The 27093-nt window shown below is 37.7% G+C and overlaps 1 protein-coding gene across 9 annotated transcripts in view; it reads left to right on the top strand.

Moving 5' to 3' along the window:
* Positions 1 to 27093, top strand: part of KCNIP4 (Kv channel interacting protein 4) — a 491412-nt gene that overhangs the window by 363115 nt on the left and 101204 nt on the right. The window contains exon 1 of one of the 9 annotated variants that reach the window (XM_014937073.1): positions 19787 to 20312. The exons of 7 other annotated variants lie outside the window; for them this stretch is intronic. In XM_014937073.1, coding sequence (XP_014792559.1) covers positions 20201 to 20312 — 112 coding nt within the window. In that variant the 5' untranslated portion in view covers positions 19787 to 20200. Of the gene's footprint in view, positions 1 to 19786; positions 20313 to 25497; positions 25610 to 27093 lie in introns of those variants that run through there. One more of the 9 variants, XM_014937078.1, reaches the window with a different exon arrangement.

Below are 27093 nucleotides of genomic sequence, written 5' to 3'. Positions count from 1 at the left end.
GAAAAAGAAGTTTCTACTTCTTACAAAGCTGACAGTCCTCTCTACCAATTCTGTCTGTGTTTTGTAAATGGTGTACTTCTTGCTACTATCACATTGGTTATAGACATTCTCTGATCAGATAATTTCTGTTTATAAGTGTTTTTACAAAGCACATAAATTATGCAGTACACCAGAAGGAAACTATTCTTGTCTAATATTAAAATCTGAGTTTAAGATGCATACTGCAGCATGCATAGCAAAACTGCCAGGTGATAATAAAGTTTAGTTAGGAAATAGGATTAATAAATAATGCAGTTGATTAATAATAGTACTATTTGCATTCTTTAAATAGAATATTAGCAAGTGATCCACACTGTAACAGCTAAAAGATAATTTAAGAGGCAGTTGCTGCACTTCTGCATTGTCATTTAAATCATTAATACTAGGTTAGCAGGTATTGATTTGGATGGTACTATGATTATCATTTATTTTAGGTTTGTCTACCTCTGGAGATATAAATTAGATTATAAATTCATGGTATTTAAATGAATTAGACACCGAACTTCTATTAATAGTCAAAAGCTAATTCACACAGCCTGTACAAATGCAATAAAAATATTTTTTTTTTGTTTGTCCTTAAGGTATGTAGTGATGGGCACAATCTTTAACAGCATAAGGTAAAAAAGTGAATTTAGTTGAAACAATAGCCAAGTTATCATAGACGTCTGTGGCCAGGAATTCATCCACTTTGAAGATTTTCTTTGAGATATTCAGAAAAAAGAAATAAGGAAACAAATGCTCTTAGAGTTGGATTGCTCACACTTTTTACACTTTAAGTTAAAGTAACTTTTTGGTCTTTTCTATCTTGTCTCATTTAATGAAATTTTTATCATCCTAAACATATCTTAGTTTCTTCTTCAGTTTTGAGGAAATTGAGCAGATGAGTCATGCAGCTCTAGATGAGGTGTTCGTGATGAGAACACTGGAAGAGCCTTTGAGCAAAAAAGCCATGTTGGGAAACTTTGATTGTTCTAAAGAACAGTGTGTCAAATATGCCATATCTGCTTTCAAAACAGCTCTGGTAACAGTGAACCTGTTTCTCTGCTGCTGTTGCCCAGCATGAAACTTAGCACAACCAGGGTGATCCAACAGGCAGGATGTGTCTGAGGTGGGAGAAGAAAAGAGTGGATAGATGTCAGCTTATGGTGAGAGACCAGTCAACTCTCTTGTAACAAAGGAATTTAAGGAGAAAATGAAGCTGAAGAGCTGCAAAAGTTGTCATAATTTATTAATCACTGTGATTTTTCTCTTGTTATCATCTATTACCTGTTCTGGAGGATGTTTCGTTCATTGATAATTGGTTGTGATACAGAAGGTGCAATGGGAATGCATAGAACTAATACATTGTTCAAAAATATATTTATTCACCTTTCTAAGGTGCTTTTTTTCTACCGCACAAGACAGTGAAAGCAACTTACTTAAAAATGCACTATTATTTATGAAAATCATCAATATAATGCAGCAGCAGGAACGCCTGCAATTGTGTATGTAAGGAGATGCTGCTGCTAAAGCAGCTGGGGTTGCTGCACTCTAAAGTGTGTGAACTTATAGTGTTTGAATGTGCATTGTAATTATAATAGTAGTAAGAATCTAGAGAAATGGAAAAGAATATTTGAAACTTTGTGCAGTTCCAAGTCAGTTCAGGATTTGTGCAGTGGGTGGTCAGGGCAGGATTTTTCTCCACAGCACTGTGATCAGGTTTCTGTTCTGCATTTGTTCAATTAAACGCCTCATGAAATTAAAGGCAGTTTGGCAATATGCTTGCTGGAATGCCTGGAAGGGGTGTAGAGGAAAAAAAAAAGAAAAAGCCCCCAAACCATTACAGCAAGTAATCTTTCCCACTACATTGATCGTGCCGGATTCTGTGCTTAAATAACTGTACTAGAGAAAAGAAATAATACCCTAATAAAACATGCCAGGATGCACACTAAATGTGCTTGGAGATTGAATCTTAATGACTCAAAATTCCAGCTGATTAGACAATTGTCTCTTGAATGTGCTTTTGTATATATCAGCAGCTGTGCCCAGACCTCTGTAAGAATGCTGTTGGTTGGAAGTCAGGGGGCTTTCATTAGTATAAAATTGAATCCAACTTTACTTGAATCAGAGTAAAAGGCAGAGACTATATCAATATTAGTAAGTGATTCAATCAGAAATAGCTTGGTAAATTTAAGCATTTTTTTCCTACTGGAAGGGCCAGTAAGAAATCGGTGTCCCACCAAAAAGGCAACTGATGGAAGGGTAAAAGTGCCCGTGTCCAGACCCCCTTCATGTTCCACTGCTCCTGTTGAGCAAGACAAGCAATTCCCATTCCCAGTGGAATAGCGAACGATCTGGGCAAAGTGAAAAATCTCAAGGAGGAGAACAACAATATCATCTCCCAAATTGCTGGGCATTTCGGGTGGCAGCACGTAAAGGGTGGTTGTGGGCAGGGGGGAGAATGGGAAACTGAAGTCTGCAAGGACAGAGAGATATCAGGGAAACCATGAAGTCTCCCTTTGGACAAGAGAGCGTACAGAAAAAACTACTTCATTCTGTCCATGTTCTCCACCTTGCCCTCCATTTATTTCTGAAATAAGTAGACCTGTCAATATGCAAGTAGAAGGGAGTTTTCTCAGCTCTCTAATAGGCACAAAGTCTGATTTAGGACTTGTGAGAAGTAGTCCATCCATTTGGGATTCAAAACATTAATCTCCTTTATAAGAATGATCTGTAAAAGAAGAGAAGAGGAAGTGGTACTTTCCCCCCCACCCCCAGCATCAAAAGCCAGGCTTGTGGGATCAAAAAGAATAAGCAAGTACAGCCTGATTCTGTAGCACAAAAGCTCTTGCTCTCACTCCTGGGCCATGCATTTGAACAAGAACTTACCATAGATTTTTATTGTATATAAAATCTCTGTAAGCAGAAAATGTTACTTCAAGTGTATAGATATTTGCATACTTATGCCATCCCCAGTGTACTGTTGATTGACTATGGCCAAGTCAAAAAAGCTACAAAGGACAAAAAGATGTAACATTTGAAATGGGTTTTACAACAACATTTATCTTTCCACACTTTACATCCTTTATCTTGGAATGCTCGTAGCAGCATAAAAATCATAAAATAATGGAATTATCCTGTGTAACAAGGTGGTGGTGTCATTTTTATTTCATACCACATTCACAGCCGTTGCAGCCTGAGTATTGCTTAGCTATTCTTTATTTCAGTATTGACGTGAAATTATTGTTAATATATCTAAATAGACTAGTATTTTTAAATAACAATTTCTATCAGGGTGTGCAGCTTCTTTCTTTTCATTAGCAGTATCTCCTAATGGGTGTAGCTCCAGCTCAGGTTCCGCTCCTGTCTGTCTGTAATGTCACTCACACCAACGGATGGAGCTTTTCTTCCACTTTTTCTTTTGTCTTTAAAACTTTCGATGCAATTCATAAGACATGCAGAAAATATCTAGCAAGTTAATGCCTCAGGTGGTGAGGTTTGTTGTTGATTTTCTTTCTGAATCAAGTAAATCTGCTGTTGAACTTCAGAGGAATGAAACTCTTTTCCAAAACATTTAGCAGTGCCCTTTAATTCGACTTCCTTCTGTAACATCAGTGCCAGACGTTGCTTATGCAAGCAGGGAATATAGAAATGTAATTACTTCTGGTATCTTTATGTATGTGTTCAAATTTCTATGTCTTCAGCATAGCTTGGGGACATGCTGCTTCAGTGCTATCCTGGCTAAAGATGATGTCCTGAAGCAGCGTTAGTCTTATTATTTCAGTAGAGTGATGAATATTAAATACTCTAATCTAAAACCAATATGGGAATCTTTAGGTTCTTGTAGCGTTAAAATACTCAGTAATTCCATTTATCGAGTATAACATTAAATCAGTGGGGACGAGGATTATGTAGAGTACATATTAATCAATGTTGGTTTAACTTGCCTTTGCAGTTCTACAATTAAGACAGCAATATCGCACAGTGGGCTGTCAGAAGTACTGAAGTCCATGGTCATTTGGTGACATGCTAGCTAAAAAAATTAAAATCCTGAAACAGTAAACGACTAAAGACATATTTCCTAGCATGAGAAGTAGAGGAAGTTCTGTCACATGACAACTTTTTTTTTTTTTAATTTTTGAAATAACTGCAAATTTGCTTATTTTAGCTGATGCGATTTAGCATGGAGGACTTGAGGATATCACTGGAAAGGGGTCTGGCATCAGTATGCTCTAACTACCTGATTTACTGTCAGTTCACTCTAATAATTTATATTTCAGCATTTACTTCAAGGCAGAGATAGCAGAATCAAGTTTCAGTGCATGAGACTGAGTCATGGTACACATTAGTGTTCTTGATCCAGGATAACAGTCTAATTTGTGCTACTTAGTTAATCTGAACAAAGATGTAAAAATCTTATGGATAGGTGCCTCTTAACATCAGTAGAAATCTGTTACTTTTGTATTTTTAAATCTACAAAGATTAAAAAAATTTAAGTAGAAAGCATAATGTATCACCAAAAGAGATTTTATATATATATTTCTTCATGTTTTTTTAATATATTTTGAGGTATATTTCATATTCACTTGGAAAACAGAAAAAAACCAAACCTTTGAGAAAACAGGTTAAACAGGTACTTTCAAATAAACTATTTCAAAATACTTGACAGTGCTATAGCACTTGCTCATTTTTATGAATAGTAACTGGAATGTGAACCTTGATATCAGTTATTCCAACATGAATAACTTTGACCCCAGACATCACTTGGTGCCATTCTTTACATTCAGGGGTGCTAAAAGCATTTTCTCTCTGTGAATGCACTAGCCATTGATGTGTCCTGTGCATTACTCTTGGTTCCCTTCTATAACATAGTTTATCGCCTTTATCGAGTGGGTATACTTCAATTGTCATACTGAATGAAAAATAATTAACTTTTATATTTTATTTATACTATTTAAACAAAAGTTTGCAATGCTCAAATCATGCCAGAGGCCAGATAATCACTCCTGCTGCTGCTCTATTTTCCTTTTTCCTTCCTGTGAGCTCATTTTTTCTTTGCTCTTTTACTTTTTGCATTTTCTAACTACCTGTTTTCAGTCATCTGTTAATGACTGCCTGGTTCACTCTACCCGTATATTAGCAATACAATTGCAAAACTGAAGCTAGTATTGCCTAATTTGTATTTAATGCTTGAAACAGCATAACCTCAAAGGATCCATTCAATATAGCCTTGTTATGATACCCTGTATGCAGGAATAAAGGAGACAAAAAAAAAAAGAGCAGTTCTTTTCCTTATCAGTTACCGTAGTGATTATTAGCAGAAATACCATTCTCAGTACCAGCATTCAGCACAACAGCTTGCTATATAGAAAAGTAGCTTTCCTTATTAGCAGGTGGCAGTAATGATCAAAACCAATTTGCGGTTGCAGTACTTATCTAGCAGAATATACGAAATGGAAATGGCATAATACTATGACACAACTGTACTGCAGCTACCGTAGCAGGGATTAAAATGTACAGAATGAGATGTAAAACCACACTTTAGTTTCACATCCTTTGTTTATTAATTTGAAATAAAATAGACTAGGGTAAAGTGTCTTAGAATTTTGTTACTTCATTGAAGATGTTCCAGCTTCCAAGCAAAGAGAAAAACCTTACTTTCTTCTATTTGGGATAGGAAAATTTCCATTTGAAGTAAGATTTTCAGGCTCTGTACTGCTGTCTCCTCTGCACAGATCTATGAACACAAACCGGAGCAGTGACAGATAAAATATGGCTGAGAAACTAATAGGTTTTTGTCTGTCTTTTCAGGCATCTTAAGGGGAAAAAAAGAAAAAAAAAGAAAAAAAAAAACACCAACAAAAAACCAAAACCCCAGCTATGCTATGGGTTATGGGAGGGTCAATACTTTTCCTCACTGGCAAATGGTATATTCTGGAGTCAGAGTTTATTCAGAAGAATAATGGTAGCCCATTACTTGGGGGGGGAGGAGGGGGGGAAGGGGGAGATGTGGGGGATAGAGGCAACTCTCCTTTATAAAGGTAAATCCTGAATTTCACCAAGGGCTTCTTTGCCCCTACACGGGCACTGGTGGGAAACATTGTCGGCTCATTGTTGACTGTATATATGGTCAGATGTACACACCTAGTGCTTGATTAGATTGATTAAGTATTAGGTTTGGGGGTTTGGTGGGCTAGTTGTCTGGAGCAGAAGCTTAATAGCTCTGGTAACTCAGAAGCGAGGACTTTCTCTTTTTAATAATGGATTTTTACTTCAAGGTTTTAGTCAACTGGCCATCACTACAGCTGGTGACAAAGGAGCAGTGACTGTTGGACAGGGAGGGGTATAGTTCATCAATACCTAGTAATTCCTGAAGGGTGAGCACCACCAACCTCTTTAAAAATAAAGCTAGGATCAGCAAACGATAGTCATCCTTGATTTGAGCTAATCCTCCAGAGATTTTTACAACTAAACCACTAGAATCTCGTTTTCTAGCTCATTTCTGTTTTCTTTTCCTTCCCTTCAGTCCAGTTTAGTAAAGCATGACCAGTTTATCTTTGCTAAGCAGCAGAAGTGAACCACATAATTAAACAAAGCACAAGCAGAACTGTTGATGTGTCAGCAGTGCTACCTGGTGAGTCTGATGTGTCCACAGCCGTGCAGAATTGGAAACTGAAGTGTTTTTATCTGTTAGCAGAAAAAGGCTTTAACTGGAGGGATGATGATTTGCTAACAGATATAAATGCAGTGGTGGCGGAAGGAAGAAGCAGCACAATGAAGATGTTTCTTCCATGAAATTTAGAAGCAGATTGGTACTTGCTATTCGTTATAAATCCGTTTGCAACTTGGAGGGAAAAAATAAAGAGACTTAACAGATGTAGATAGTCACATTTTTATAGAGTGCTGGAGGCACAGCTAGAATGATGACAGCTGTGTGAGAGAAGCTGCTCTTAGTTCTCAAGGAAAATGAAAACAGATAAAAGATGGCAGAGGGCTGAAAGTGGCATCATATTTTATGGACCTAAGTTCCTGAGATATTTCAGTGCAATAACAATATAAATCTTCCTTGGTATTTATTCTGCAATTGGCTAGTGTTCCAAAAATGAAAAATGTATTAACTTCTGGCTGTTATAAAGTGTACAAACAGATTGCCAGTGATGCACAAGTATTTTGTGTTCATCTTATAAGTACAGCTGTTGGTTAATAAGGCTTAGGTCTCTCTTCTCAAACATTCATGGAATCTTTACTTGTATATTAGAGGTTATTGGGAAATGGGAAATCTTTTCCTTGGCTCTCCTATTAAATATATCAGTAGTCCATGTTCAAACTTTGCTGATGGTAGGAGATCTTTCTTTTACTTACGGGTACAACTGCATTGTAGCCTTGGAAGGGAGCAACAGCAACAGCCTCCATGTAAATGCAGCACCTGAGAGAAAGAGGGTTCTTTCTCGAACAGCTTCGTGGTCAGCCACAGCTCCTCAAGCAGCTCTCATTCCCCAGGGAGCTGGCTTTGAGTGCAGGCAGCTCAGCTTCTGGGGTTGGGGAGGACTGTGACATGTGCATCCTTGAATCAAAAGTGCCACATGAAGGACCTGATGTTTTCTTCCACAGATTTTGAAGTGTCCACCTTGAGACCTGTATTTTCTAGCACTCCTAACTGTCTATTTGCCATGATACTGTGATCCAATCAGTTTATTTTACAAGTTTTTAAAAAGTACATTAGCATAAGTGGATACATTTTTTTTTAACAGACCATCTTCCTTATTATTTAAAAGTAGGCTTTAGATACCAGATATATATTTACCTACTGTCAGTCTACATCTTTGATACTTGCTTCCGCTGTTGAAATAAAGTATTGTGTATAAATATACTGGAGGAGTTTGGTTGAATTATAGGAGCAGGGAAAGAAATGTAAAGGGTCGACACAGGTTGTCTAGTTCATCCCCGTCTGAGGGGAGTAAAAAATTTATGATTCATTAATAGTTTGGGGTTTTTCTGTGTCTTGACTCTTAACAGACTTAGTAGGCTGGTAACATGTATTCCTTTTTCTTGTTTTTCTTAAGGAAAAACAAAATCTACACAACCTTTCCCTCATTGATCATCCTAAAGATTATGTTCTCAAACTTTAAACTTCTAAATTCTAATATTAGATTACAGTGTTAGGTTTTTAAGGGTATTAGTAACTTTGCCCAAGGTCAAAAGTCTGGTTTTAACAAAGTAAGTCTTAAAAATACAAAAAACCTATATCTTCTAACAGAAATCACCAATTTTACTAATGAACTATGTAGGATAGGGATTGATATATATTGATGTATGATGGTATATGCAGTGTTTGAGTTTTCTGAAGTGTATTTCATACTATATTTAGATATAGGAAGGGTGGCTGTCTAAAGATTGACTTTTGTACATGTTAAATTTCAAGAAGTTACACACAGAAATGTTATTTGAATTGCACAGGGTGAAATTCCAAATTTGAACCAAGAAAGTCCCCCTTAAAAAAGAAACACCACACGTAAACTTGAAAAGCTTTCCTTAGTATTAATCGCTCTTTTACTGCTGTTTTTGTGTCCTTTTGTACATCAGGTCATGATCCTGGCTGCAAAGTCATTTTCAACATTTATATTACTGCTGGACAGTTGATAGCTCAGGGCACAAAACGAAAATAACAATAAGGTGAGAGCTAAACTCTCACTCAAAGTGTGAGTCACTTTTGAACTGAAAAGAGTACTCTGTGCCAAATCACTGGGGTCACTGCCCACCAGTTGCCTCATAGAGCAACGTGCAGCTCTGCCTGGGACCGTCGGTCTCACTTCAGCCTCTTTCTTTGAAAAAACAGCTTTTGATGTATTTAAAAATGTGGCAGATGCCCCCAAAACATTAGATAATGATCCCCTGTAGTGTGTGGGGGTACCTGCATTTTTTTCTTCTTCTTCAGGAAAGCTTTATGGCGCTGATCATTGAACCGAGGCTGTGGGTAGGGCTGCAGCTGGGCTCTGGCGCCTGGATCTGCTGCTCTGAGGGTGTCCACAAACCTTTTCCTATTCCTGCAAGTGGGCTAAAATTGCCCCTCATGTCAAATATAGTTTGAGAAGTTTTACTCGCCCTCGCGTCTTGTCAGCACAGGGAATACTCTTCAAAATACTGATTTAAGCAGCAGAAAGTTTGGAAGCACAGAAGTGAGCTGAACACCACTCTTCCTTTCCTGGAGTGTGTTCATTTTGTTTTCACTGGCAACTGAAGGTTCCAGGGAGGCTGAGGTTGGACTATTCCTTAACTTTTGTGTCTTGCTGTTTTGAAAGTTGCCTTTTGCTCTTCCTGAAGAGTATAAAGCCACCTTAGTATTATGTCAGACCGTCCTTTTATTCCTAACCTCCTTCAGAATCACCCTGTGTAATTAGTACCTTGGAAAAAAAGACAATATCTTGACCTAATTTTTTTAAAGATATTAAATTTTTAAGAAAAATCTCGATACATACATGTTTTTTAAACTTAGTGATCCATAGAGAATGTTTTTCCAAGTAATCTAGTATGTACTGGGGTTTGGGATGGGGAGATATTACTGTATTTGTTCAAACCATTTAACTATTTCTGCGGCTCTTTCTCCATCTACACGAAAAAGCTTTATAGTTCTTAATTCATTTATACCACCGAGAAGCTTCTTTGGGGATCAGAAATTCCCTCACTCTGCTAAATGGGAACCTCAGTTCAACAAATAGGGTAGCAAGTATTTCTTAACCTTTACCGCAGTTGCATTCCCTTTCCCCCAAAACAATTAAAAGTGAAAGAAAACAACCTTCTGGCAGTGAAGGAGAGAGTCAGAGCCCCTGCGTTCTGTTAGCTTGTGACTCAGAGCAGATATCAGATGTATCTCTTTCCGTATGGGAGGCAGTGGAATTCATTAGGAAGACCAAATGTACTAGAATTGAATTCACCAAGAGAATTTACTGGCGTCGCTGAACACCATCCGGTATAAGCTTAACTTCTTCCTACAGCCAGGATCCAACTCAGAAAATGTAAGGAATACCTTTTAGAGGTACTATTTCTATATATAGATAGATAGATAGATAGATAGTTCTATATGTCCTATATACTTATGGTAAGAAATGTAAATCAGGATTAGTTTTAAAACACATTGAAAATACACAGCTGGACTAAACTGTGTATTTCCACCACTGCATGCAAGCACACGGGCTGTATATCTCGATGAATCCCTCACAGTAAGGAAGGTTGTTGCTGCTTGGCTACTGCTTTTATTCGCATGCATCTGGTGTGACAGCAAGTTTTGACTTTGTCTTGCAGTATCTCTGCGCTGGCTATGCCAGTTAAAACCCTTCCAGGATTTTTGTTGCTTGCCTGCTCCTTTGCCATTAGAGCCTGGCTTGTGTCCTTCTCCTGAGCCTGCACAGGATTGCTAGTCTTGGGACTAAAACCATGAGACCAGTACTCCAAGTGAAATGCAAAGTATCGTGAGGACAAAGGCTCCACTTTCTGGTTTTTGTTTATGTCAAATTATTTTTCCTCCGGCTTAATGATGTGTGAAACCTCACACAAGCACAGAAGGGACATGGTGCTAGAGACAGAGCAACAAACTGTCAGACCTGTTCAGGCAGCCCGGGAACAGCCTAATTATTCTCCAGCGTACCACAGAGTTGCTTCAGTGAAAGACAGCATGTGATACTGCCACTATTAGCAAAGAAAGATCTCTAAGAATAAGTTTGAAAATAAACATTACCAGAACAAACATCAGGGAATGGGCTGAAGTCTTGGCAGACTCTTGGGGTACCTCAACTGAAATACAAGTTCCTGAAAACTAAGAACATACATGGGCATCAAATGTTGGCAGGAAAGGGATGCTGAAATTTATTTGCTTTTGAGTAATAAAAATGACAATTATTATTTTTTTTTTAATGAGAGGAGTATGTTAATGAAATTCTAAGGTTATGACTGGCTGTCTCATCATACAATCTTGCTCATGACTAATTTAACTCTACCTAAAAACTAGTTACTAATCTTTTCTATATAACTGTTTTGCCTAATTAGAATGAGTACAGAAAAGAGCAGCATGATTGGAAAGCTAGGGAAATTGCTTCTGAGAAGATTAGAGAAATTAAAATTCATAGCCTAATGCACAGATGATTATTGGGAGGAAATTATTCCTGTAGTATTAATGGCAGCAAAAATATTCTTTGTCTTTAAAACCATTTTTGGTCATTTTTGAATGGCTTACAAATCCAGCCAGCTCCAAGTTATGCTGTTTTAACAGGAGAAAGACATGCAGGTGTCTCACTTATGGTCTTGGGTATGGCCACATGCATATCAAGAATCATGTGAAAATGAACTTCTCATGATTTACAAACCTGCTGTGCATGATGGAATATCTGCTGTAAGCATGGATAGTGTAGAGGCTGTGGTAGAACCTATAAAGCCACTAACGAAGAAAAGATTTGACCCCTGCAGTAGCATAACACAAGTCTTGCATCTGGGAAAACGTAATCCAGGGCTGCAGCACAGACTGGGATCTCCCTGGCTGTGGAAAAGGGACATCAGGGTCCTGGTGGACAGGAAGCTCAATATGAGTGAACAATGTGCTTTCTTAGCTGCTGCTAAGAAAGCCTACAGGGTGCTGGGTTGCAACAACAAGGACATCACCAGTGGAGATAAGAGATCAGCCCTTTTTCAGGCCACACCTGGAATACCCAGTTTTGATTCCCACTATGCAAAAAAAGATATGGACAGGCTGGAGAGGGTCTAGAGAAGGGTCACCAAGATGATCAAAGACTGGGAAGCTTGCCGTATGAGGAAAGGCTCTCAGAAGAACTGGGTTTATTCAGCCTTAGGAGAGACCTTATCACCATTTCCAGTTTTTAAAGGGTGACTAAAAAGATGGACGCTCCCTTTTTACAAGGAGTCACATGGAAAAGACAAGGGATAATGGGTACTTGTGGGGAGATTCCAATTGGACACAAGAAGAGAAATTGTCATAATGAGAACAATCAGCCATTGGAATAATCTCCCCAGGAAAATGGTGGAGTTCTCAACACTGAAAACTTTTAAGATTTGGCTAGACAGGGTGCTGGGCCACCTTGTCAAGACCATGCTTTCGCCAAGAAAGGTTGGACCAGATGATCCTTCAGATCCCTTCCCACCTGGTGTTCCCTGATTCTATGAATCAAATGTGGTGTCTAAAGTTTTGTTGGAGGTTCAAAATAGTGTGCCTCTGTATTTTGTTGTTTTTCTCATTTCAAGATCTAGGAGAACCTCCTGATGCTGGTTAGTTGGACATTATAATGCTTCCTCAGGAAAAAGCTGCAGATTTCCTTTTACTTACTTAAGTGATAACAGGGCATCATAAGCTCATTGCTCCCTTCAGGGTTTGGTTTTATGCTGCTGCTGCTGCTTTCCAGAGTGCTAGAACAGCAAAACTGCTGGAGCAGATAATTTTTCATTGTGTCGCATTGATCCTCAAATATGACTGTAGGTGCCTACATTGGGATAGGACCAAGAAAAAAACTGCTTTAGGAACGGAGAAACATCAAGTTATGCTATTTCTTCCAGCCTCTTTGTGAAAGAATGGGAGTCTAGCTCACAAAACCTTTAAATTTGAACTATTAGTCCACTGCCTAACTTACACTTTTGATGGGAGAACTAGAAGGCTTTAGAAGCCTCTGAGTTTCTCAGTAGAGTGAAAGTTCTGAATGAAAAAAAGTAATAATAGAGAAGGGGGGAAAAAAAAAAAAAAAGAAGTTTCTTTTCAGTGTGGTGATTATGTGCATTTATATCCCTGTATCCTCATTCATTTCTCTTTGTTGCCACTTCTACGATTTCTCAGCAGTAAACCCATTCACTCTGGGTGAATTTCAGGCCCTAAACTATGAAGAAAAAAAAAAGTCTTCAGTGTCCAGAAGCAGGAAGAGATCTGGCCTAAACCTAAAACGTTTCTTTTCAAGTGTACTTTGGATTAGTTTTAACTCTGAAATTATTGCCTTTAAAATTAATCAAATTGTATAATATGGAACACTAGATCATGTGACAAAGACTCTGATCAGGGAAGGAAGTTCTAAAATGTTATTGGAAGGAATGTAAATCACAGAATCACAGAATGGCTGAGGTGTGAGGGACCTCTGGAGGTCATCTGGTTCCATAGCGCTGCTGCTGTAGCAGGAGCACCTAGAGCTAATTGTCCAGCTCTGTGTCCAGATGGCTTTTGAATATCTCCAAGGATGCAGACTCCACAGCCTCTCTGGGTAACCTGTGCCAGCGTTTGGTCACCCTCACAGTAAAAAAAAAAAAAAAGTGTTTCCTGATGTTCAGGGGGAGTCTCCTGTGTTTCAGTTTGTGCCTGTTGCCTCTGGTCCTGTCACTGGGCACCACTGCAAAGAGCCTGGCTCCATTCTTTGCACCTTCCTTTTAGGTATTGATACACATTGATGAGATGCCCCCTGAGCCTTTACTTTTCCAGGGTGAACAGTCCCACCTTTCTCAGCCTTTTCTCATTGGAGAGATGCTCCAGTCCCTTAGACATCTTTGTGGCCCTTCTCTGGAATCTGTCCAGTATGTCCATGTCTCCTTTGTACTGGGAACTGGGCACAGTAATCCAGGTGTGGCCTCATCTGATGAGGGATCTCTTTTTATCAGTGATGAGCAAAAAAAGATAAACAATGGCATGCTTGAGAAGCTGTTAATAAATCAAACAATAATATATAAGCGAATGCTATGGACTCATTCTGAATATTGCATAATTCTGAACAGCAATCACTTGTTGCAGATCTGTAGTAAAATCTGTCCATGTGTTATATAGACTTCAAGTCTTATTGTATACACCTAAGGGACAAGATCGTGATTAGAGGGGTTTTTCAGTTATGTTTCTTTCATGTGCCGCAGCCATGTGATATGAGTTAATTTATTGTAGCTCATCTTTTTAGGACAGATATACTCATCTTTGAACAAGAACATCAAATGTAGAAATATGTCAGCCCCGCTTCAGACTTCATTTATAATACTTCCCTGTTGCTATGGAAAAATACAGTGCTTCACCCTTCTAAAAGCCAAGGAGAGAAATTTATGGTACACAGGTTATTTTATATCAGAGAAAGACAGGTGCATCCCGAGGAAAGAGCTGCACAGTAGCGATATTCTTATAATGCATTTTTAATAATACTTTTTTTTTTTCTTTACTTGCTAACCATTTGTTCAACCATAGGGAGCCAGACACAGCAGTTTTGAACTAGAGGTGTTGCACAGGATAGGTTGAGGATTTTAAATCGATAGATGGTTGGTTTGGAGGTTGGGATAGTGAATATTCCTGTTGGTTACTAGAATGTTAGCTTTTAATACTAGCATACACAGTTCATTTATTTTCTTATTCATCAAAGCAGAAAACACCTGTCCCTTTCTTTAGGAACTCATCTGAGGCCATCTTACTGCACAGTCCCTAAAAAGATAGTTTCCTAGATGTATGGGCAAGTGTAAGTGAACATAGTCACAATTTGGCTGATAGAAAATGACTGTATATGGAGTCTGAATGCTGCTACTCTGTCCCATTGTTTCTGCCAGCTTGATCTGTGGACATCCTAGTAGTTCCTCGTTTGCATAAACAAAACAGTTGATAATGATGTCCTCTTGCTTCAATGTATAATTCCAAAAATAGCAGTGAAGGAAAAAAACTTAGCAGGTCAGACATTGCTATAACTGTGTTCCTTCCAAATGTGAACAGACTGAAGAAGAGGAGGGTCGTATAGGAAAAAAAATATGTTTTGGTATAAGCAGGAAGAGCATGTCTTGTGTGTAAAGTTAGTCGGAGGAAGGCAGGTCAAAGGTTTACTTAGATAATATTCCAGAAGAAGGAATGGGAATCAAGGGTGCACAGGTGAGGCATGTCTTGGGCTTGAACTTTCTTAAAAGTACTCTGTGTTCCCATTCAAGCATTCCAATGCCCAGAGAAAAAACAATCATTTAACTGTAGAGCGAATCTACAACAAGCTTTTGTGGGGCAAGTTTCCTTTACTGTTGACTCTCTTCTGGTGAGGTTAACCCACTCTGAGCTTTGTGATAACCCAGTTGTGTTACAGCTAATAAAGTATTTGGGTTTGCCTGGCCCCTGGTAGTTCCATTGTACAGCACTTCTCCTCTGTAAACATACATTTACATTCACAAACTTAGTAGTGGCAATTCCTGCTGCTGCAAGATCAAGTATGATTTAATATAAAAAAGAAAACCAGGTCTCTAGGCTGAAGACACAGTCACATAATTTAGAAATAATTTTGTTTGTCGAATAAGCCAGTGGGCTTTGCAGTAAAACAAACCAGAATTGGATTACTCACTATTACTAATATGATTTAACCTTGTTTAGGAAAGAGATAGCCTCTCTTTAATGCTTTGCTAAAGCTTAATAAATTAAAATGCTACTGTTACTCCCATGGCTGTGCTATTTAATTTACAATCCACTTGCACACTAGCTATTTTAAGCATAATTGTATAACACACTTTATCAATTAATTTTATAGAAAAATGGAACCACCTGTAGCTGTTATGTCATGGGGGGTTGGTAACGTCTTGTGGGATTCTTTTCCACTCTTGTTTTCAGATCAGTAATGGCAACAGTCCTTTGATTTAGATCAAAGCAAGAACAAAAGCTTCTTAGGAGCAAGTGAGAGTCAGAAGGTGAAAATGAAGAGGAAAAAAAGTAATAAAATCCCATATCATAGCCTCAAACTAGACTACTAAAATGAGAAAACCAACTTTATACAGTTCTAGCTGCAATATTATTTTGGTGTAATTTACTAAGTATGAGACCAAGCCTTCAGAAGTTTGGATACCATATTTTCTTCCTTGATTACAAACCAGTGAATCTTATCTTGCCTGTACAGGTGTTGAATTTTTTTCCTTCTCAGCTTACATTCACTGACAGTCATTAAGGATCTAGGGCACTTAGTGTAAATATTAAAGATGATATATGAAGCCTGAGAAATTTAATCTTGGGTAATTACACTCTACCTAGCTCTTCTAACTAGCAAAAATTTCTCTGCGATTATGGTTGGATAAGTAATCTGCTAGCACAGTGTTGTGCTTTTCAGTAGCTGCAGCACTGACAAGATAAACAAAGTGATTCCAAATATTAGTCTCATTTTTCTAAGCATTATATGAAAATTACATGATATTCTGTGATTGGCTCTAACAGCCTATGCAGGAGGTGTTGTATTTGTAAAATGTGAATTCTTTTACCCTGAGAATAATTCTTGAAAGGGCATGTGTAAATTAATTGCTTCCCTTGGTTCTCTCAATGCTTTCTAGTGGAAACAGTTTTCTTCTGCAGATCTAAGATAAAAACTTTTTTGGCATAGAAAACTGTAGTATTGCCTGCGAACAGACTCCTTACTACCTAACTAATAGGAGGATTAAGTTCATTATCCACCACATAACTTTCCTAATAAGCTCAGATCTGGCATGAACAAGAAGCTGAAGCTTAGCAGTTCGTCTGACCTGTACATAGGTGCCCTTTCTGTGTTTATTTCACAATTCCTTTCTCTTCTGGCTGACTGACATTTCCCTCTGGAAAAAAGAGAATACAGAAAGAAGGGCAGCTAATTAATACTTCCAAATTTTGTTTCTATTTCTAACTCATCATCAGTTTCCCTTTTCAGCTACGTTGGGGGAAATTATCAAATAGAGTCTAATGAACTCTTACTGCTAGCCAACTAAGACTTTCTTTTCCCCCTCTGTAAATAAGTTACAACACTGAACAGACTTCCTCACTTAGAAAAGCAATATAATTCAAGTCAATTAATGAATAATAATACATTCTTACCTTGAAAACTATTCAATTTTGATCAGCTCCATTCTACATTAAAGAACAGCAAATCCAGAATGTCTGCACAGAAAAGAAATGAAAATCACTGTAAGTATGAAGAGATTTCTCTTTGAGAAAAGCCTGAAAGACTGATACTGTTTACAAGCAGATATTTAAAAAAAACCTGTGGAGAGACATAAAACACTCTAATGTATTTGGGATCAAGTAGGCATTCATATTTCTCTACTCTCATCTACAAGTCAGAAGAAATTGAAAAGATGAAGAGTTTATAAATTATAGTAAAAACTTCTTGTAAGCATAGATATAAAGATTTTTTAGTTCCATTATTATTTTATTAAGATTAACACACGTAAAAGAGAAATACTTCTTTTTACTCTGTTAATTACAGTGACAGGTTATAGTTAAAAACTGAGAGTTTACTGGAATTAAACTAGTTTATTGAAGTATATAAAGAAAGTATGATAATACCAGATAATTTTGAAAGAACTCTGCAATCATATAAAATTATAGAGGCATTTAATACCCTGATAATAATTCTGTGATTAGCGTATTTAGCTATTTTTAGGATTTCAAAATGGTTTATTCCTTAGTTGTTCAATTAATAACATCTTACTTGTTACTCTTGAGCATTTGCTACTTCTTGTGATATGTTAAATTAGGTGGAATATTGTTTGTTTTGAAATGGAAGATCTTCTATGCTTTTAGTCAACTTTGAAATTATTAGAATTTAATTTCCCATATCTAAGCTTTATAAATAATATTTCTGAGTATTTTTTTCTTCTACCAGCAAGCAGGGGAAAACTGTAGGTATTCTACAAGTATACAGCAATTGGATCTAAAATTTACTTAGTAGGTACTACAGTGTCATTTTAAAGGTGTCTTTTTTATATTAATTGCAGTAATATAAATTAATTTTCCATGCATTAACATTTCAGTAAAACCACAAGGTGATAGCACCTGAGTGTCCAGCAAACAATAAAGGTTCGGCTTCAAATCTTTGTAGAGAGGAATTTACAGCCTGTGGAAGATACACCGTTTGGATGGGATATCTTCCTAATAATGCTACTGCTTTTTTTCCCCCCCCAATGAAATTTATTGAAGAATTACAAGAAAGTTTATGTGAATTTAAATATATTACTGAATCACCACCAGAATGCATCGCAATGTTGAAAATGAAAGCAGGAATTAGGGAAAGACAACAAACCAGGGTAATGCTTGGAGATCACAACCTGCCACCCCTTAGTTTCAGTGCTTCGTGTAAAGGATGGTGTTTTCTGTTGTTATCCTCGGAGTGGCATTGATTAAAAACTCCTTTTCTTTGAACAGCTTCTGAAATTTTCTTGTAGTATCAATGTAGGCTCTCCATAAGGACGTGTCACAGAAATATTTATTTTGAAATTAACAAAATCCGATGCGAGAGAAATTACACTTGGCTCTGAATTTAGGAAGGGATCATAATACGAAGAGGTGCCCTATGTATATAACTGGATTTTATTGTCTCCTTGTTCAAGATTGATTTCATTTTCAAATGCTTTGAGGCATGGGATATTTTTGATTGAACTATTTCCAGAAGAATTCACCTTTGTAAGTGACTGTAAGTTGCTTGAATCTGTTGCATGGTGTATTAAAGAAAGCATTTCATACATCGCTTCCTTTTCCTTTCCACATAGTTTCTTGTCCTTACTGCTTTACTTCTCCAAACTGGGATTTGGAGATTCAAAAAGTTCTATATGTCCCCCAATTTAGAGAACTATCATGAGAAATAACAGGAAAAGTCTTTTTTAAGAGGGTAACCTTTGAAGTCAGTAATCAATGACATTAATTTGGCTGTATGGACAAGATCTGTGGCTCCGACTAGTTATTGTAATTCAATACAGACAGCCTTCAAAGAACAAAGAAAATACCTGATAGTAAATTGGAGATTACATTTTTCTTTTTCTGCCTGGTATCACATAAACAATAGATTGTTAATGGTATAATTTGTTATTATGCTGATTGAAAATTCTTACTCTTTTCTGAACAAAAACGAAAGTTTCTGAGCTGCTCAAAAGTTAGTAAAAGTTGTTTCTAATGGAAAGAGTTAAGCAACTGAAGATGAGTGGTCAATTTCAGATGTCATTTATGAGATTTGTTGTTAGTTTTAGATCAGATGTGTTTCTTTAGCAATAAGGGTGTCTAAAATTATTTTTTCTTAGACTTCCTTTCACTTTAATCTAGTGCCTTGTATACCAGTGGACAGGATTTAGTTAAATTATTAGGATGGAGACAAGAATAAGCATTTTGGTCTAACCTTGTAATATTTATGTCTGCTGCATAAGTATTCTTCAGACCCTGTTCACACCGGCTATCCTCTTGGTAATCACGTTAATAAACACAGGACAGTGAGTTTTATACAGACTATCCAATAAATCAGCTGGGATCATAAGCCTCTGTTCTTTTCCCCCTGATGCGTAGCCTGGGTGAGATCTTCCCGGGAGCTGTGGGGAATCCCTAATTCCCATTCACATATATTAGAGTTTGGTGTTCAACGCTTCTGGGTTCGCATCCTTAGACAGAAAAGCATTGTTTTGTTTCTCAATCAATAAAGAATACGGTCTGCCTGGCTACGGAGCAGGGGTTTGGGCAGTGCATGTCTCCTTGACAGCACTACATTTTGCTAGCTGGAGGCACCGATCGTGCTGCTGTGTATTTCTTTAATTTCCATTCTCGTTTCCACTGAAGATTCTAATTAGATTCTGGCGATGCTTGAGGAGAGGAAGGGACAGCGTTTCCCTGAACGTTACTCTCTCTAATGCAGAGGGCAGTGGTTCTCTGACGTGCAGCATCATTTAGCGCACGTGAAAGCAGATGCCTGTCTCCAGCAAACTGTCGTTTGTCAAACTTAGCCAGAATTGTGCTACGAGAAGCTGGGGAGGGGGGGGGCAAGGAGGGGGGAGAGAGTGGCAAAGCCCAGGTCTGGGAGCACTGGAGTGCAGAGTGCTGATAGCAGCCTGCTCCCGACTGCAAGTTTCCAGGGAGCTTTTCTTCTTGGCATCCAGACAGCCAAAGTCTCCAGCTCCGGCACAGATGTTCCTCCAGCAGCTCTGAAGTAAGGCTGCTCGCCGGATACCATGTCATACCGTGGGGCTCGTGGTCCACCTCGACCTTCTGAGAGGACTCGCTACTGCTGAAACCAAGCGCTTAGAGAAGCATGAGATGCAGGGCTTTAGCTAATGTTTTGTCTCAGCTAGAGGGGCTGGTGAATTGCCACAGCTCGGTACAGCGCTGCTTGACACCACTGCAACTTTCCTCAAAGCAAACTCTGGGTATAAATCCTCTCCTTTCCCTCTGATTGCGACCTGGTGCGAAGACTGGAATGATTTGCCTGTTGGAAGGATGTTGACTCTCGAGTGGGAGTCAGAGGGACTGCAAACAGTGGGTATCGTTGTGATTATATTTGCATCTCTGAAGCTGCTTCATTTGCTGGGACTGATTGATTTTTCAGAAGGTAAAGTGGTTTGTGCTGTTTGTAGGTGTGGTGTCTGATCTGCTAAAATAGACTTAGAGAGCGTCAGGTATAAAAGCTGTGAGATGAAAAGGTTTGAGAAGTGACAATAACATTCAGAGTGAAAATCCTGGTTTGCTTCTGCTGGTTTTACTTTGTTATTGTAAAACAGAAGTAGATGCTGGCATAAGATTTTTATTTTACAATGGATTGCCAGGTGTCTGTGAGTGTATATTTATTAGAAATACTGAAAATAGTGAACGTGATGCCTGTCAGTTGCCTTTGAAAGCTGTTCACTGCTACAAAACTTGGTAGATTAAGTGGATCTTAGTTCCGTTCACGTTTATAACACATTTTGCTCTTCTGATCTATGATGCAATCAGAGTTTTGTTCTGTATCAATATTTAAGTGTTAAAAATCCATTTCATAGATAAATGCAAAACACTCTTGCTACAGGGTAAGCTTTAGGATCAACTCTGCTCGACCCCTTTCAAAAAAGGCAGAGATGCCAACATTAAATGTGGGTATTTTAAATATATATAATGAATATATGTTTTAAAATTCCTGTTTGCTTACTCAGATTCCTGTCTGCTGTCTACTATATGGGTCATATCATTTCATCTGCTCTCAAAGAGGGCTTCACATGAAATTTAATAGGGTTTTTATCTCTATACAAAGTGAAGGCTTTTTCACATGTTATAGAAATAGGATATTTCAGTTCAGTTATTAATGAGACCTTTTTGCTGTCAACTTTTCAACTTTTTAACAAAATGTCTTGTGTGGACTGCTGTAGTAAACAAAAGCTATTCACTCTGAGTCCTTGCTCAGAAAATACTGCTTTTGTCAGTATGTTTCTATGTGTGAACCCAAACCAATCCTTTTTGCTGTGTAACTGCTTTCAGTCAGAATCACACAGCCAAGGAGAGCACTCCAGTTTTCTGAACCATTAACTTTTCATCACGGAATAGGATCTTTGATGGATGTAGATTCACATCATCACCTCATAAAATTGTTCGGCTGATAAAATGTGAAATCTTTAACACAGCACTTTTATAGTTACTGAACTATTGAAATAAATCACCCTTAAAACCATCTGTGGTGAGAATGTATAATATTTGCTGTGTAAGTATATAGTGCATTGGTTATGGAATTGTAAAATTACTTTTTGAATTCTAAACGAATGAGTAATTCTTTTTTCTCATAACGGTACTCACTTTGGGTTTTTTATGCTCTGGATGTGTAGCATTTTTAATATCTAAAAAAATCCTCTTACTAGGTATGTGTTAGCACTCACTTTGGGTTTTTTATGCTCTGGATGTGCAGCATTTTTAATATCTAAAAAATCCTCTTACTAGGTATGTGTTAACGTCGACTTTATAACACGTGGTAACAGATAGGAAAAAATTATTAAAATGCAATATTGGTTTTTTAGCAGATATACAGTTACATCCCTTTCCTGCTTTCTCACAGTATGATACTGCCATTAAGTCTGTGGGGAAATCTTTCATGTAATTTCAACTATATTAAATCACCTTTTAAAAAAAAAATCTCCCTGGTAGAAATTATACTGATTTTAATATAAATAATAAGTTCAAGATGCTATATCAGTTGAAGTGTTAACATTTTGTTTTAAAGCACCTATTAGTGCCATGGCATTTCCTCCTGTGATAATATAATGATTTCACTCAAAATAACCTAGCAACATAAAACTGATCTGTAAAAGTAAAAAGATTAAACATTTTAAAGTATAGTGGATATGTTTATAACATCTTATGATACTGCCATTAAGTCTGTGGGGAAATCTTTCATGTAATTTCAACTATATTAAATCACCTTTTAAAAAAAAAATCTCCCTGGTAGAAATTATACTGATTTTAATATAAATAATAAGTTCAAGATGCTATATCAGTTGAAGTGTTAACATTTTGTTTTAAAGCACCTATTAGTGCCATGGCATTTCCTCCTGTGATAATATAATGATTTCACTCAAAATAACCTAGCAACATAAAACTGATCTGTAAAAGTAAAAAGATTAAACATTTTAAAGTATAGTGGATATGTTTATAACATCTGCAGCGTGAATAGCTCCATTGATTCAGGGCATTTCCAGTTCCCCTAAGACTGACCTGTGCTATTTAACTCTTCCATGTTTGGGCACTGCCTTTACTATTAAACAAGAATTCTGCCCCAAATGATTAAGGTATATTTTATAGCATATTCAGAACTAGAGGTTTGTTTTTCTCCTGCTGAATGCAAGGGCAGGTTTTCTGTTGATGTATAAGGAGGACCATATAGGAATGACCAAAATAAGCGATGAGCCCTTCCCATCTACCTCATGGAGACAGGGCGTGAGCCACGTGCTGAAACAAACCTGTTCCCATAGTTGGCTTTTCTGGTGCATTAACGTGCTTGTCTTAATATCCCTGGTATCACAGAATCTTCATAATCTTATACTGACTTATTTTGAAAATATAACTGTTTTCTGTTGATGTATAAGGAGGACCATATTCGAATGACCAAAATAAGCGATGAGAGGCTTTTCTGATGCCCTAACATGCTTGTCTTAATATCCCTGATATCACAGAATCATCATAATCATATATTGACTTATTTTGAAAATATAACCGAAAGGTAGGGCAGGATGCTTGTCCCAGTGTTTACCAATACAGGACAGAGAAGATCGCTAGATGACAAATCCTTAGTTGCAAACTTCTTACAACTCCACTGATTTTAGTGAGGTTGTGACGATGCATTATGGCAAACTCTACCAGCAAGAGAGACTTTCCTATGCTCAAACCAAGGTCAGCAGCAGAAATGGGATCAGAACTAGTGTGATCCACAAAAGCGTCATGGACTGAATAATTGGAGTGTTTCCATCCTTCAGGTTCAGTTTTTCTCTCTGTCCACTGAAGTGTAGAAGTGGCTTCAGCTTTACTGCTCCTTAAACTGTTTGTACTGTGAAAATGCAACAGGTAGCTTATTATTTATATTTATAGTCATTCATGATTAGACATAAAATACCCTACATCTTGTATTCCAGGCACTTTTAGTATTATTTTTAAAAAGAAAAAAATATAAAATAATAGTACACTCCCAGAAAAGTTTCTTCTTTAACACAGCTACTGGAAGTGTTCTGCCTACTACAGCTTTTTAGTCACATGCTGTCATCTTGCTGCAGAACTGGACTTTCAGTTGAACAAGCGAAAAGATGGGTCACCCAGTGTGCCAAAAGATGGTCAACCACCCTCCTTTACTTCACACAGCAAAGGAGTTATGGTGAAGAAGAGCTTGACTTGCCCTTGCTCCTCCATGGAAAAGTAGGAGAATCCAAGCAATCTGCTTGTTTTTTTTACAGTGTTTAACATTTGGCAGGATAGAGAACCTGATTTGATCCTATGTCCCAGACTAGGGACTATGTTCCTCTATTTCATCCATCCTCCACTTTTGAATAAGCAGGAAAGAGAGACCAGAGTGAGGAGAAAGTTGGCTTCACCGGAGCCAGCGAGCTATTTCAGTTATACAGACAGAATTGAATCAATACCACTTTTACTAGAAAAGAATGAAACTCTCCTTTCCCTCTCCTTCCATTATTTCAAAAGTGGTTTGACGCTGATCAATATCTTCCCTCCAGCTTCCTTGCCTGAAACTTTTGCTGCTGGGCAGCTTCCCTCCAAATCTTTTGTTTTGTTACTCAGCTGGAAGGGGAGGAGAGGAGGGCTGATCAGGACTGAAGCGAAGGACCAGAGTGGAAAATGTAGCCAGCACCAGGCTTAGAGAGAATTCACCCACCAGAAACTTGGAGGGGAGAGACTGGCAAAATAAAGGATGCACTTTGCATTTGGGTGCCCAGAATCTATCTCACATGGTAGCTGTGTGGAGACATGTAAATATGTGTGAGCAACTTTGTAAACATCACGGGACTGCATAAATCAAAGCCTTAAAAAGTACAAACTTTGTGCCTCTTCCTTCATCGTGCATTGATTATGTTGGGAAGTATAACACCTTGTACAGAAGTGTTTCTCTTTTGTTTGTGAATATAATCAACCAGTGTTGCAATCTATTCTAGACCCTGATATTCCTCCCCTTTTCCTTCGATTAATTTCTAACAGTTTCTAGAACCTGTTATTATCTTTCAGATGCTTATTCAGATATAAATTTCATGTTTTACATATGAGCAATCAGACCAGGACCTTACAGTGTCCTGCAAACTCAACATTTTTTTGCCTAGTAGGACCGTGTGATCCCTACACATCTCTCTACTCAATCAGCCATCAAGGCTATGCAGGAATATTTGATCTTGCTGTGATGCAAAGCAAAGAGCATATCTCTTGCATTACAGTTATCAATAATCATATTTGGCTGTAAAGACAGCCTTGAGAGTAAATAGAGTAATTCATTGCTTTGGCTAGAATTTGGAATTTAACTAAGGGATGTATTTTATTTAAGCAGAGATAGTTTTCTGTCTTAAGATATATCTGTTCTGTGCAGGTACAGAAAGATTTTGTGGGATTTTTTTCTTTCTAAATCTAATTCGGATGGGCAGAAGCCACCTCCAGTCCAGAAGCCACGTTACTGCATTTGAGTTGATTTGTTCTGTCACACTAACATGCTAAAATGTGGCCTCTTTTGGAGCTTGGGTACTTAAAAGCACAGAGAGGATAAGGTTAGGTCTGACTGCAGTCATCTGCGTTAACATGTTGTTGGTTGCCCTTACAGCTTAGCAAAACCAGTAAAGCTTAAAATATCATCTCGAGTGCAGTATAAGTCTCCCCCTTAGAAAATGAATGATATGAGGAAATACATAATGCTGAAAAATTCTCTATTGCTTTCTACTGTTCTAAGAAAAAGAACCCGAAAAAGCAACAGAGTTTTCTCCTTGTCTACGTGTGGCTGACGAGTTATCTGAATTTGGATGTCCTACCTGGGAACTGGTGGCTGTGCTACAAGTCCAGCTTCCAGCAAACTCTCTGTGGTGCTCCCTCTCCTCTCTCAGCCAAATGGGATGCAATATAGCATAACTCCACAGTAAACAGAAACATAAGGAATATACCACAGCAGTATCTATGTCTCCTTGCCTTTTCTCTGCAGCTACTTATAACACCTGATTAGGATCTGCTATCAGTAAGCTGTTCAGTTTTCACACGGTGAAATGTCCACTTCTTGTCTTTTTTTTTTTTTTCTTCTCCAGAGACACTTGTAGGATTTAGGGAACTACTTTCTTCTGAGTAAGCCAGTATCATCTGCCTCAAAAAATTCTCTTCGTGGATGCTGATATCCCAGTTCCAACTCATGGCATCAAGGTAAATTGTAGTGTTAGGTTTCCTATGATAGTCAGTGAATCTTCCATACCAGAAATGACAACCAATAACTCCTTCAGCATCAAATATGTTGGTGCCTGTGCACACAGACTGTTTATTTGCTGAATATGGATAGATGAAAGGTGTTAGGGTTCAAACGTTTTTCCAGAAACATAATTCTTCCCCTCAGAGGTGAACGAAGTGGATTACCTTTTTTCTTTGGGTGTTTCCACAACTCTCTGTAAATCTTGACAAAGATTCTGGATTCAAGGTCACTGTAGGAAAGTCACTCTGTAGAAGCATCTATAGGTTGCACAGCGGAGAACAGTTACTTCAGACCAAATGCAAAACTGCATTAAGGTGCTGCTTTAAATCCAATCTGAAATTGATGTAAAAATTGAGGTGCTAATTTCAATACACTCATTTATAAGAACACATGTTCTTGGACATGCATCCAACATGAGCATACAGAAACATACAAGACAGGCTGAAACTTACTGAATCTTGGAACCATCTGTTACATCTAGCTCAGGGTTGTTGAAGATGTTCTGTTTATTCTTCACCTTCCCTCAAAAAACAAACTCTTCCTGACTTGTGAGCCCAGTTGTTTTTTGGTTTTTTTTTTTTAGGAAGCACTATCTTGACTAACCTCCTTATGTAAGAAGAGTGTAATCTTAACGTAACTATATTGAAAAAAATTTTGGGGTTTTGTTTTGTTTTACTTTAGTGGCTTTCCTGTCTGGACCTACACAAATACATACAAGATAGATACACAAATGACATACACATTTAAAGAAATCTGCTTGATAACGAAGTGGAAAAAAATCATTCTTTCACGTCAAAATCAGTGAAATTGTGCATCAGCCTAAATACTTGCTTTTACCAAACTATGAATTAAATGGGACAATTTACTCCAGAGTTTTAAGGAATGTCATATTGATTTATTGAGATCTTTCATCAACTACTTCCCATTAAGTGCTCCAGGGCTTTTTTAACATCCAGAACACCTGAATCACTGAGGAAAAGGTCACGTTAGATCCACACCAGTCTGAATTCAAGGTTTAGGTATTGGCTGTGTGAAAAGTGGAGAGAAGAAATATTTAAGAGTTCTTAAAAATAATTGTAGGAACCATGAAGACTTTTGTAAGGACAACTTACATGCTATCTCTTCATGTAAGAGTTCACAGAAAGATTATTTTTTTATTCTGAATTTTCTGGACTGCTTAGATAAAACATTTCTTTTTAGTATGTGCTCACCCACTGTACTAAAACTTTACTCTCTGGCTCAGGATCATACAGTGTATTTGCATCCTTATTTGGGGTCGGTTCCTCTTGGCCACACTGTTCTGCAATAACCGTACCCCTCGATTGTTGGATCCTCCACTTGGACTTCTAACTTTCTAGTCCTGATTTTTTTTTTTTTTTTTTTTTATGAAAACATTCTTATGTCAGCTATTTTACCCTGAGGGATTGGCTCTTTGCAAGCA

This window comes from Calidris pugnax, unplaced genomic scaffold, assembly GCF_001431845.1.
Source record: "Calidris pugnax isolate Ruff unplaced genomic scaffold, ASM143184v1 scaffold49, whole genome shotgun sequence".
Lineage (NCBI taxonomy): Eukaryota > Metazoa > Chordata > Aves > Charadriiformes > Scolopacidae > Calidris > Calidris pugnax.
Note: the sequence above shows the minus strand (reverse complement) of the source record. Positions and strands in the feature narration are given on the sequence as shown.